The sequence below is a fragment of the Triturus cristatus genome, chromosome 4_1 (assembly GCF_964204655.1).
Source record: "Triturus cristatus chromosome 4_1, aTriCri1.1, whole genome shotgun sequence".
NCBI classification, from domain to species: domain Eukaryota; kingdom Metazoa; phylum Chordata; class Amphibia; order Caudata; family Salamandridae; genus Triturus; species Triturus cristatus.
In genome coordinates, this window is record NC_140585.1 from 308,406,347 (window position 1) to 308,419,245 (window position 12,899).

The window sequence follows — 12,899 nt, forward strand, 5'->3', positions numbered from 1 at the left end:
CACTGCACTATTCATCTCTACTTTGAAGACGTTGCAGGCCGGTCTCTTTCACTGATATTTACAATCTAACAAGCAGTGGAGAATGCCCTTTATTGCAATGTAATAGGTCTCGCATTTGCAAGAGTTTAAGCTATTAGTATTGTAAATGGCAATGCCTTTTATTTATGTTTTAAAACCCAAAACATAAATAAAAGGCATTGTCATTTACAATGGCAATAGCTCAAACTCGCGTGACCTATTGCATTGCAAATGCTTGTTTTTTATTGTAACGAACAATGACATTTTATCCTTACACTATCTCACTTATGATGTTAACTTCAGACCAGGTTATTTATAAACACTTAATTATTACAACCGAACCCAGGACTCGTTTTTTAACTAACCAAAGTCTGGCCCCAGAGGCTATTTATTTACAGTTTTGGCTTGGAGCAGTTAAGCGTGCGGAGAATACTTTGGTGTTGAACGTTTCCTTCCTGGTAAACCAGGCCCATGACATCTGGCAGTGATAGCAGACAGCATCTCCTGGACCAGACTGGGAAAAGCAATCAAGCTATGCAAAACAAACAGAACAATGTAGAGTGGGAGGGTGTGGAAAGCAAAAGTAAGTTTGAGGCAGTTTCCCCCACCCCCCCACCCAGAACAATTTGGAATAAAATGAGTCCACGTGGTCCTAATTAAAGCAGGGCCTTTAAAATATACTCACCAGGGAGTTGGAAGGAAGGATCCATGACATGCTGCAGCTCATCGGGGACTTGCATAGCAACCAGGATCTATATATGTCCAAGGCAGGAAATCATAACTGTTCATGTGCCAGCAAAGAGGCACTACTAAGTATGTGCAAATAAAATGTACTACATTATCTGCATAGCAACGTGAAAGAGATTGTCCCTGCTGTCTTCGTGTATTTATTGTGCCCGCTACTAATAGACTACTCTCTGTTTGTTCATGTTTTTAGCACTTCAAGCAACTGGTGGACGAGCTTCAAGCCAAAGGGGTGGGCACAGTCAACAAGGCCTTGATTGAATCTTTCAAAATCCTCAGGGAGGTAAGAGCGCTCACAGAAAGGAGTTGTGTGGACAGAGCCACATTATAAAAACAGAATCAACAAATACTGAAGTGAGAGACTGAAGTTTTGGGGTCTAAAAATAGAAGGGTGCCTCTAAGGGAACCCTTTCTGGGTGGTGATGTACCTGCTTCCTCGATGCTCAAGCTTGCAAGCCAGACACCCTGAGGTAGAGGTTTTTAAGTAACAAATGCGCCCAATTCGGATTACTTCAATTTTGCGGTTAAATTTCAACTTTTCAAGGATTCACAAAGAATCCCAGGGCCCTCCTGGAAATCCACACCAGTGAAAGATTTTAGAGAATACTCATTCCGCTGAAGGTGCAAATTCTGCATCCGGAAATGTGAATTATCATGTGTTCGTTTTTGGTTCTCTTCAAGGAAAATGTTTGATCCCCTGGTGAAATTCATTCCACTCCCTGCAGGAGGTGCGTTAAAATCCACAAACAAAGCGGTTTTGAGTTTTCACCTTCTGTTGATTGTAGGCCCACCCAGAAACAGCTAGGTAGATGACTTTCATACTCCATTTGTCAGCGCATAAAATCCACCACATTGGTGGAGTTTGTGCATCTGAAATACCACCGTTTCAGGATTTGAAAAGTACTTGCATAAAGTGGCCATTTTGTGCTCCTCATTTATGCTAAGTGAGCAGGGTTCTTTAAATGTAAGCCTATTCTGTAAGTCCAGAGCGTAGAGATCTGAGTGGCGTTAGAGGTGATGCACTGATAGGCTGACGATTCTAAAGGAGAGCACACTGGGGTGGTGTTGTATAGAGGGGCTGATGTCCTGAAGGATATAATCCTCTCAGGAGTGGGTGGGAGGGTCGGTGAATGGATGGATGGGTGAGTGGGTGGTGGATGGATGAGTGGGTGGATGGGTGGGTGGGTGAATGGATGGATGGATGAATGGATGGATGGGTGGGTGGGTGAATGGATGGGTGGGTGGATATAAGGATTAGTGTGATGAGAAAATTGTGGATTAAACAGAGATGTTTTATGGAGTGGGCAAGTGCAAAGTGGGCAATTGCCCGGGACCCTCACCTTCCAGACGCCTGGAAAAGTGACCTTTCTTTCAATTTGGCATTTACTCTATTTCCCTCTTTCTCACTCTGCCCTCCTCTCCTCCCTACCGAGTGCCATTTTAAGGATTTTAGGGGTCCGAGGCAAGACATAGTTCAACTGCTGTTTAATATTTTCACATTTTATTTAGTTTTGTTTGGCATCAATGGGGCGTGAATTATCAGTCAATGGGTAATAAAGTTCAGATTTATTCCATACAGGGGCCCCTACAATTTGTCTTGCCGTGGCCCACAAAGGCCTTAAGATGGAATTGGAATTAAAGTGTCTTATTTTCGATTTCATTGGTCAAGATACTGCCAAAGATCAGGCTGTGTAGCAGTAAGTTAGGTGACTTGTTTAGTATTGTTGCAATATTTCTCCCTTAGACATGGTAATGATTAAATGGTTTCTAAAAGTGGCAGATGGAAGGATAATCTAAACATGTTGGGGGCAGCGTGGCCATCATTGATATGGTGAAGGTGTGAACAGTTGTTCGTTCTTGGTAGCAAGTGTTTCATTTGAAAAGGTGCATCCAGTGGTGGCCGGCATGGCTCGCATGTGGCAGAGCGGGTAGTGGCGCGCGCAGGTGGGGGCATGAGGGGGAGCACGAGGGTGGATGGGGGAACAGTGCACAATGTAAAACAAAAATTAATAAAATAAACACTTTGGGGGTTATTAGGATGGCGGGCGGATCGCCACCGCCGGCCCGGCGGTGGCGATCCGCCTGCCATCGCAACCTGATTACCCCCGCCATATTATAATGGCGGGGGTATCTCGGCGGACGCAAAGTGCGTCCACCGCTTTTCCGCCAGTCGGCAATCGTTCCGATTGCCGGCTGGGCGGACTTTGTGGGACACAATATGGTGGCGGTGCCTAGCAGGCACCAAAAGAAACTGCCACATTTCCCCTGTCCTTCATGCCCTCAACTGGCTACCTTTTGAGGCCAGAATCCAGTTAGAAATAGCCTGTATGACACATAAGGCATTACATCACAAAACCCCGAGGTACCTAGCAGAGAAACTAATACTATCAGGTGGTAACAGGTCTACCAGGAGTTCTAACAACCTTCTACTTAAACCACAACGTTTCTCCAAGAAGAAAACATACAATAATACCCTCAGGATATGGAACGCCTTACCCCCAGAAACGAGACACAATCCATCTGCGTTTAAAAAAAAAAAAAAGAAGTGAAATCGATTCTCATGTCCAAATTCACTTGAACTTGTCCTATACACTCCTGTAGTTATGTGCTAATCTCTAATTGTTACCAGTACTGTATTCACATAATTCATTGTATTTATATGTATATGTCTTTTCCTATATTTGCTTTGTAAAGTGCTCTGATACCCGCAAGGGTCTTGTTCGCGCTATACAAAACCGTCAAAATAAATAAATAAATAGTATGTGTGACTTTTAAGGCCTTTCCATGGTGGCATTGGGGAATTGCTTTGGGGGCCTGTTGTGGGCCCCCGAGGGGGTGAGGGGGAGGGGAGCTGCACTTGGGGGGTAAATATGGTACCCACCTACATTGCCATGCACAAGGTGGCAGGCACAGCGCGGTGCCTGCCACTTTCTGCATGGCAATGCAAAACATGGCACTTTGGCATTGCAGCGGGTGCTGCTTAGAGCAGCACCCGCCGCAATGTCAAAGATGCGGAATGCGACCACCAGGGTGGCAGTCGCATGCTTATTAGCGGTGCAGGACCGCTGCACGTCTGGCGGCCGGTCACAGACCCGCTACGGTAGTGGGCGGACTAAAGTCCATCTGCCATCCTAATAACCCCCTTACTTTGCCACATCGGGTCCCGCGACTCTGCTCCTGCTCTCCTCGTCGGACTTGAGGCACAGTAAGCACAGCCAGGCTCCCCAGGCACCGGAAGCACAGCCAGGCTCCCCTGATCAATCACACGCTGCAATGCAGCATTGTGATTTTTAAGCACCCAGGCTCCCCTGACCAATCATAACGCTGCAATGCAGCGTTGTGATTGGTCTGAGCGTCCTGGTTCAACGCTCAGCCAGGGAATGTGGGCCTGGACATGTTCTCCACATAGGCTGTAATGCAGCCTGCATGGAGAACAGGGAAAGTGCACGTAACTGTTTTGGGCGGCCTGAGAAAGTCGTCCAAACAGTCATTTGCGCTTAGGAGTGGGAAACCACTCCTCCCCTGCCCTGCTCCCAGAGCATAGCAGCCCCGCCCACCTGCCTGCCCGCAAAGCAACATGGAAACCTAAAATGATAACAACTCAAAGTTATTATCGTTTTGTGTTTCCTCTACTTTGCACTGCTTAAAAGCAGTGGGGAGACGCTCTTCCGCCATAGCAGAGGAGCCGCCCCGGGGTGCACCCATGCCCTTATCTGGTCAAGGAAATACCTAAATGCTTTTGTTGCAGAATGTCATCACCTTTTGGTGCCTCAGTGCCCTTACACTGCCACAGACACAACAGTTCGGCTCTTCACCAAACGGAGCATCCCGGCTCACTCTGTGGGGCTAAACCCAGTGTCACAGGCACAGGGGACTTTGCTCCACAGTTTAAGCTGGATTGCTCCTTTTGATGAGGCAAATAAAAGAAAACGCTTACCTGTCACATCGCGCTCCTCTCCCCTGCAGGCACAGGCTGCCAGAGTCCACTGCGGCCAATCCTGACGCTGCTTTCATGCTGCTGAAAGCAACGTCAGGATTGATCTGAGCGCCGATGATTTGCACTCCCAGTTAGACTCGGAGCCTGTGCCTGCTCTCTCCAACTCGGCAACGCAGCTGTGGTTGGAGAGAGCTTCACTGTGCATGACGGTTTGCCCATCCTCAGACGGCCGGCCAGACTGCCATGCGCACTGAATAGCAGTGCAGCCACTCCTCCACCAGACTGTCATCCCGCTGGCCCCGCCCCAAGCCTCGCCCAGAGAGCAAACATAAAACGATAATAAACAAGGTTTTATTATCGTTTTCTTTTTTTTTTTGGCGGCTGGCAGATGGGGTGTTACTCCTCCGCCATAGAGGAGGAGCCGCCGCTGATTCTTGCATACAGATTCATTCTTTCAAAAAGAAACACATTTGGATAGCGATAAATGTAGGCCGAATTCTTGCAGAGTCACGGGGGTCCTTTCGTGTCCATCCATGCTGGTGATTAGAGGATGTCCTTGGAGGGATATGGAAAAGTCAGCAGTAACTAAGCAGGAATGAAGGTAGATAAACCCGTATCAGGATGCATTTCTTTCTGACCATGCACAACCCTGAATTGAAGTATTATTGGGACAATCATATTGTCTTGAAAAGCTCCAGGGCCAATCCGCCTGAATTAAGTGTGAATTAAAGAAATTAATTGTTGGAAACCTTTATCACCTTGCAATTTACTAACCCATTGGGGAGGGTTCAGGCTCTTCTACAATTTTGATCGCTTGTGTTTGAGTGTGAATTGAGTATCTATTTGCTGTGTGCTTGCACTACCTAAATTCCAATCTTCGCTACAGAATTATGAACCAGTTCCAGTGCTAACTCCAAACAAACTGATAAAACAACAATGTTGCTGATGCAGTTAATTTGTACTGTTGTCGTTGCAGTTCAAGGAGGCTGGGCAGGGCGGGCTCTGCAACCAGGCCATCATGCTCATCACCGATGGAGCCGTCGAGGATTACGAACCGGTGTTCGAAAAGTACAACTGGCCTGATCGCAAGGTGTGTCTGAGACAGATGTGGCTCGAACAAGAGAATTATGAGTCAACAAAGCCATGTTATATCCTTAAAAAAGAAAATCCTGCCAACCACATTCAATAAACAGAAATAACACCAGGGAAAGAAGTGTTCATCATTAATAGAGCAATAAGGAGCGAAAGGAAGACAGATCTGCAGCAAGACAGCCTTGTAAATAAGCTGAGTCCCTTCCTCAATTTATGGAATGACCTCACCTCACATCAGTTCACTTATATAGTCTAACAAATAAATAATATACATTAGCTAAATTTGCCCTTTATTTGAATATTAGTGTGGAGTCGAGAAGCACCCACTACACTAAGGGCACGATTTCGAGTTTGATGGTGCAGCGGCGGGACCGCCCAGCCGTCGCACCACCAAACCTGCGTGAAAATTAGCCTGCCGTATAATTACTTTTTTAGTCATTGGCAGAAGTTTCCTTTGCTGTTCCCACGGCGGTTCCTATAAAATAGGCACCGCAATAGGAACGTCAGAGGAAGTTCCAGCACGGCATGGCCTGTGAAGGTCATGCCATGCTGGAACTGGGGGTACATGCACAGAGGGGGGCAAATGTTGTGCCCCCCTGGGTGCATCTACATGGAGTGAGGCTTTCCTCCCCGCCACTGTTTTCATGGAGGAAAGACCTCCAGGAAACCAGTCGCAGTGAGGAAAGTCATAATATGCTTGGCGGGACCATGGTGGTCCCGCCAAGCATATTGATGCCTCTTGAACGCCACGCCACCACCAGGGAATGGCGTTTTCCTGGCATAGTTGGCGGTCCCATGGCGGCACGACTGGCAAGGTCTTAATGTGGCAGTCACAAATCCGCCACTGCAGCGCAACCATGAGTCTGGTGGTTTGAGGACCGCCAGACTCGTAATTACGCCCTAGATGTTCTATGAGTTTACCCATCTACAGACACAGTCATGTGGACCAGGGAGGTTGATCTCTGCATATGGTTGTGTGCGAGCGCATAAGGTTTACGTTCATATACTTAAATATTCGGTATTTTGAACCAAGCCATTGGAATCTGGATAGGGCTAGAGCTGCCTCAGCGAGGGGGGGCAGGGTTACTGGGAGCATGCTGCCGCAATGTGTCTTGGTTGAAAATTGGGATTCAGTGATTGGACCAATTTCAGACATCCGGGCAGATGAATGTGGTGCTCTTGTATAGCGGGGACAGTAGGGGGCGCACTGCAGAGCTGCAGAGGTGGCACGGACAACGCCTGCTCCCAAACGCAGTAAAGGGGTAGAGATTTATACTCCTAACGCGATGATTCCTGGCGGCACCGGGCCGTGGTGGGCATCCACATCTATGGAGAAAAAACAAGTCTGTGACCAATCCCGAAAGTGTTTTCTGGAAGTAATTGCCACCTACCCCTAACTTTGATGTGCCAGACTGCTAAATTTTCCCAGGAAGTCCTACTGATGGAAAGAGGCTGTGTGAACCATTCTCTCTCAATCCTTTGCACATTGTAGAACATTGTGTTTCTGAAAAGTGGTCAGTTTGAGGGAGTGGACTGGGAATAAAAGTTAAACCCAGTAAATGATTCTTCGTGCAGTCCTGCTCTGACCGCCACCCCACGCATGCGTCTTATCCATCCAGTACTATATGTTTAGAGAAAATGATCATTTGCATCATTTCCGGTAGTAACCTTTTGCAACTTGGCTTCCCAGGTGCGGCTTTTCACGTATCTGATTGGCAGAGAGGTGACGTTTGCGGAGAATGTGAAATGGATCGCCTGCAATAATAAAGGTAAATAAAAACATTCTAAGGTAGACGCTCCAGGGCCATTGGCTACTGTAAAACTCTGTCCTATCACAGGAGTGTCTGTGTGTGCAGGAAATGGCCCTGAGTGACGACACTGCACACAGGTACTCAGGGGGGAGGGTACAGACCTCCCTCAGAGATAGTTTTGAAAAGTGGTCTAACGTGGTGAAATTGTAAAGAATGCATTTACTTTTGGAATTGTTGTTGGCATTGGTGTTATTCTAGCCTTTAAGTATGTTTGGAAAAATTAGCTGTAAATTATGTTTTTACATTTGTGAAGATTGGAAAGACTTTACATCATTAAAGAATACATGCTGCCTTCACTCGAGGGGTTTTTGTGAACACCTGTGACAGATGGGCCTCTTTGTAGCACTGTTGAAGAACTAAACTTATGAAAACTAGATGTCTTTGAAAGGCAATTCTAAGCAGAGATGAACATGCATTGGCAGGCAGCCCCAAGCACACAGAGAGTCACTCACGACCATTACGAGGGTTTTCAGCTTTGCTGCATTGCTTTAAAGGGACTGGGCTAGGTTTTTTAGGTCTCGCCTGACCCAGCGCATGCGCTGGTCTGGCGAGACTTTTTGAGAGGGCTCCAAAAAGTGCTACCAGGCCAGCCTGGAGCTACAGTGCATGTGCGCGGGCGTGCGCGCCGCGCTTTGCCGCGATTACTTTCACTTTCGCGGCCGCACGGCTGCTTTGATGTTTGATCGCTTTCACTTTCACGGCCGCATGGCATAGCCAATAGGTCTCGCTTTTGGGACCTTATAAGTATTTAGTTATGCAACTGTTGCATGGCTAAACACTTATAAGGTCCCAAAGGCGAGACCTATTGGCTATGCCAATGCTTGTTTTTATCGTAAGGAGGTTAGTCTTTTGATAGACAGTACCAACACTTCTCTGGAGGGTGGCATTCTTTTTATGCAAGAGCACCAGCGTGCCTCAACGCAAATGCCACACTTACATGGACAGTACCAACACTTCTCTGGAAGGCAGCCATAGACGTCACGAATAGTACACTAGTTACTTCTGAGCAGAGGTGCCATATTTTTATTAAACTGTGTCAATAGTTCTCAGGAAGGCTACCATACATTTAATAAGAGAATCTCTGCAGGGAAGCCCTATATTTCAATAACGGGACAGGCACTTCTGAGCAGAGATGCTGTGTTTCTGCACTTTTTAGCATACTGCTGTGCTTTGTGTGTGGCAGCAGGAGCGGTTTCATCGAGGAGTCACGCTTCTAATGGGACAGTAACAACACATTTCAGTAGTTGATCCCTTAATGTCTACAAGTATCAACAGTTCTCAACACCGAAGGGGTTTAAAGGTAGCTGTAAACATATGTAATTAGAGAGCTCAAAGGTGAAGCGTTTTAAAGGTACTTCTCAACTTTGAAGGGTTTTAACGGCAGTTCTCAACAGTGACGTAGTTGTAAACATGCTGGTACATAGAGAGCTCAACAGTGAAGGGAGGTCTCCACAGTGAAGGGCTTTATGTTGAAATGTGTTTTTATTGTTGCAACAAGAAGCACACAGATCAAATTAGGCATCAGCCATTACAGTGCTAGAATACATCAATGTCCAACCTCCTGGCAACTTTTCATTAAACTCTCCCCACCTGCTTTCGTCGTCGTCTCAATACTGGAGGCGTTAGATGCTGTATGGCACGGCTGGTAATAGACGTCCTGCCACTCACCTGGGGACAGTTGTCTGCCCAACTCTAGCTCCCACAGGAGCTGTGTAGGGGATTTTGACTCGGGCTCGCCATTCAAAGCAACCCATACAGCTCAGTCATAAGACGCTGACCTGAGTCCTTGCTAAGAAGCCACCTCTCAAATCTTGTCTGGTGTCGTTCTGCTGCCCCCCTCACTGCCGGCTGCATCAGCCAGTGCCCTTATGTGAGTGGATAAACCCGGCCTGGTCTGGATCCTCTAGCCCAGGCATTAAGGGTGCAAGGTGAGCCGCAAGAACTCCTGTGAACAGCTTCGCATCAACATTTAAGAGGGAGATGGGTCGGTAGGACCCAGACTGTCTCTTGCCTTTACCAGGTTTCGCTATAACTGCTATGGAGGACTCTGTCATCGAGGGAGGAAGAGTGGACGAGCTTGTGATGGAGCTAAAGACCCTGGTAAGAAGAGGGGGCCACAGACGTGCAAAAGGATTTATAAAAGGTGGCAGGGAAGCCGTCCGGGCCAGGCGACTAATGGAGTTCAGCCTCGAGATCGGAGAGATTACCTCCTCTTCCTGATCAGACGATCCAGACTTGCTGCTTGTTCATCTTTTAAGCGAGTCACTGTAGCTCTGTCTAGATAAGCCAGAATGCCAGAGGGAGGAAGATCCTGTGCAGAGTACAGGTCGCTATAAAAGCAGCCGAATCTTGCTGCTACCTGTTCATCTCCCTCCACTAGAACCCCCTCCTCCGTCAGCAAGGCATCTACCACGGTGGCCTGTCACTGCCCCTTGAGTTTATTCGCTAGCAGTCTCCTGCATTTATTGCCCCCACATAGAAGGAATGTTTGAGACATAAGATCGCATACTACGCACTATCCAGATCCAGCCCAGCGAGCTGTTTTCTAGCAGTCTCCAGTGTCTCTACACTCTAGGCGCCCCTGTTCGGTGGTGTATATGCTCAAGCTCCCGTACCTCATGCTGTAGTTGTGTGCGCTTATCCCTCCTTGCGTTATTATCTGCTGCAGAGATGGCGATACATTTCCCCCACTTTCATAGTGTCCCAGACCATTGAGATTGGCATGTCTGGGGTACATTGATCTTCATGTAGTCCCCTGTTGCTTTTTCTATCTGGCTAACAACTTTCCACCTGCGGAGGAGAGTCTCGCGCAGTCACCAATTGCGAGTAGCAGTATCACTACGTGTAAGAAAGTGGTCCAACAGGACCGCAGAGTGGTCGGGTAGTGAGCGGGGCTCTATCTCTACTTAAGTTTTTGCCGCCTCTACATTCCGGGAGCCTAAGAAATGATCGAGTGTGGCATAGGATTTATGTGCGTGGGAGTAGAAAGATGTATTCCCGCTTAGTTGGGTGTCTGTCATACCTGAGATCCCGTAGACCCATCTCCTGCAACTAGAGGGCCCCCTATGGTGATGACTCCCGCAGTTCCCTGCCTCTGTGTCGAGGGTCCAACTCGTTGTGAATTACCAGATTGAGATCCCCCCCCCCCCCAAGGATCACCCATCGAGCCTGTGTTGAAATAATGTACGCAACCACTCCGTGTAAAAACTGTTCCTGACCCTCGTTGGGAGCATACACTGAGCCTGTGATCAGGGAGCGAGGTCCAAAATAAATTTGATACCCCAATAGGCGACCTTTAATTTCAGCTATTTTTATCCCCACCTTCCCTCGGAAAGAGCGTGAGAAAAGCAGCGCTGCTCCAGCCGCCTAATGAGGTAAAGAAGAGAAGAACTGCTAGGGTACAGCTCTAGATTTACGTCTGTGCCAGTCACTAGCCTGAAGTTGTGTCTCCTGCAATAAGCAAATGTTGGCTTAAGAGTGTTCCAGGTAAGAGAGCATTGCCTGCCTCTTAACCCAATTGTTAAACCCTTTAACATTGAGGGTCAAATCCTTTAGACTCTTCCCTAGCAATGCCATAAGAGACAGCACTCACCCAGCCCACCAACTCCCAGCTCCTCGGACCCTCCGCCACCCGTCCGACCACAGTGATGCCCCTTCTGCAGGAACAACAAGTATAATGGGGTGACCCTCAGAACCTGGGTGTCTAGAGTATATGCTAATGTTGGTTCTGTCGGGTACAGAAATTACTTAATTGTGTCATAAATATTTTTGCATGAAGAAGGAGAACCCACCTAATTTGAATTAATCAAAAGATAGTGTATTAATAGCTTGATCACTTTTTTCTTTTTACAATTTTTCTGGTTATAAATTAGTAAGGCTGTCACAAGCAAACAAAGATTATTGAAAAACGATGCAATGCAAGCTAGTAGGTGATAAGGTGGTTTAAGTGAATAAGTTATATACAGTGCTGTACAAAAGGTATCTTAAATGTTCTGCATGAACTGCTACTTCGTGTTGAGCACCCAAAAACAAACCGCACAACAAAAATAGTGAACAACCATTGTCCCTGGAAAGAGGAATGGGCAGAAAAATCCAACCCCAGTCCATCAGAAAAAACACAATAAGGGACTGTGGCCATCTCCACCAATTCTCACTCGGCCCTCCCGCCCCCGACTACCCAGCATCCACTCGCACCAGCCCCAAAAATCAATCTGCTTGTCCTCAGACGTGATCCTTGGCTGCAGAGTCCTGTGAGAGCTTTTCAACCAGAGCCTTCCTCTCCAATGCGATGACCGCAGAGTCCGGTCTGACCCCTCCCCGTCCGGCAGGGACCTGCCTCCACCTCTGGTGCCCATCTGCTCTGCGACCTCTCTTCTCCGTTCCGGATGCACCTCAGTCTGCAGTAGTTCACACACCTCTACCAAGGAGCAAAATTGATAGAGTTGATCCTACCAGCGGAAAAACAATCTGAAGGGGTGGCCCCAAGAGTAGGGAATCTTCTTGTCCCTCAGAAAATCTGTAACAGGTGAAATTCCCTTCGCTTCTGAAGAGTAGAGGCCACAAGGTCCTGAAGCAAATGCAGGGTATGCTCATAGAAACATAATAGGCAGTAATGCTCGGGCCACAGGGAGGATCCGCTCTTTCAAAGAGAAGCTGTGCACACAAGTCAGAATGTCCGCTGTCCGTGACGCTCCAGCATTCTAGCGGTCCACTCTGTGGGTCCTGTCCAGGTGGATCTCGGATGCCGTCGTGTCCCCTAATATCTGGGCAAACAGTGCCGCCATGTAGGCTTCAACATCGTCTTCCTCCGCCTTTCGTGGGCCCCAGTCTGTGAATGTTATTCCGCCTGGAGGGGTTTTCGAGGTCTTCCGCATGGGACTGCAGATCCTGTTGCTGATCTGTGAGAGGAATGATCTCTTGCGGCAGTTGCTCTATTTCCTTGTCTCAGGAGGTCTCATGGCCCTCCAGGGCATCTACTCTATCACCAATCTCCGTCTCCTCTTTCCTCATCACCTGCAATTCACGAGTTAGGTCTTTCTTGAATGTTAGCAGGTCGTCTCTCAAGGATGAGAACAAGGTCTCCATATAGGAGCGTGTCTGGGGCCTCCAACTCATCCCCAGATGGCGAGGCAGCTCTGCTAGCTGCCCTCGGTGTCTCTCCCTCCTAAGGACCTGTGGGTTTCGTAACCATTTCTTTAAGTGTGTCTCCTTTCTTCGCACGTGCAGACGCCATTTAGCTAGCCCCAATGAATTAGCTGCAAAAAGGCGAAGTTGATGACTGCGCTGCCGCAGACACT

General features: G+C 47.8%; 1 protein-coding gene across 6 annotated transcripts in view; it reads left to right on the top strand.

The window, feature by feature from the left end:
• CACNA2D4 (calcium voltage-gated channel auxiliary subunit alpha2delta 4) overlaps nucleotides 1-12,899 on the top strand; it is a 1,002,329-nt gene that overhangs the window by 414,760 nt on the left and 574,670 nt on the right. For all 6 annotated transcript variants that reach the window (XM_085652199.1, XM_085652201.1, XM_085652202.1 and 3 more), the window contains exons 10-12: nucleotides 956-1,045; nucleotides 5,676-5,789; nucleotides 7,482-7,560. In XM_085652199.1, coding sequence (XP_085508325.1) covers nucleotides 956-1,045; nucleotides 5,676-5,789; nucleotides 7,482-7,560 — 283 coding nt within the window. The remainder of the gene's footprint in view (nucleotides 1-955; nucleotides 1,046-5,675; nucleotides 5,790-7,481; nucleotides 7,561-12,899) is intronic.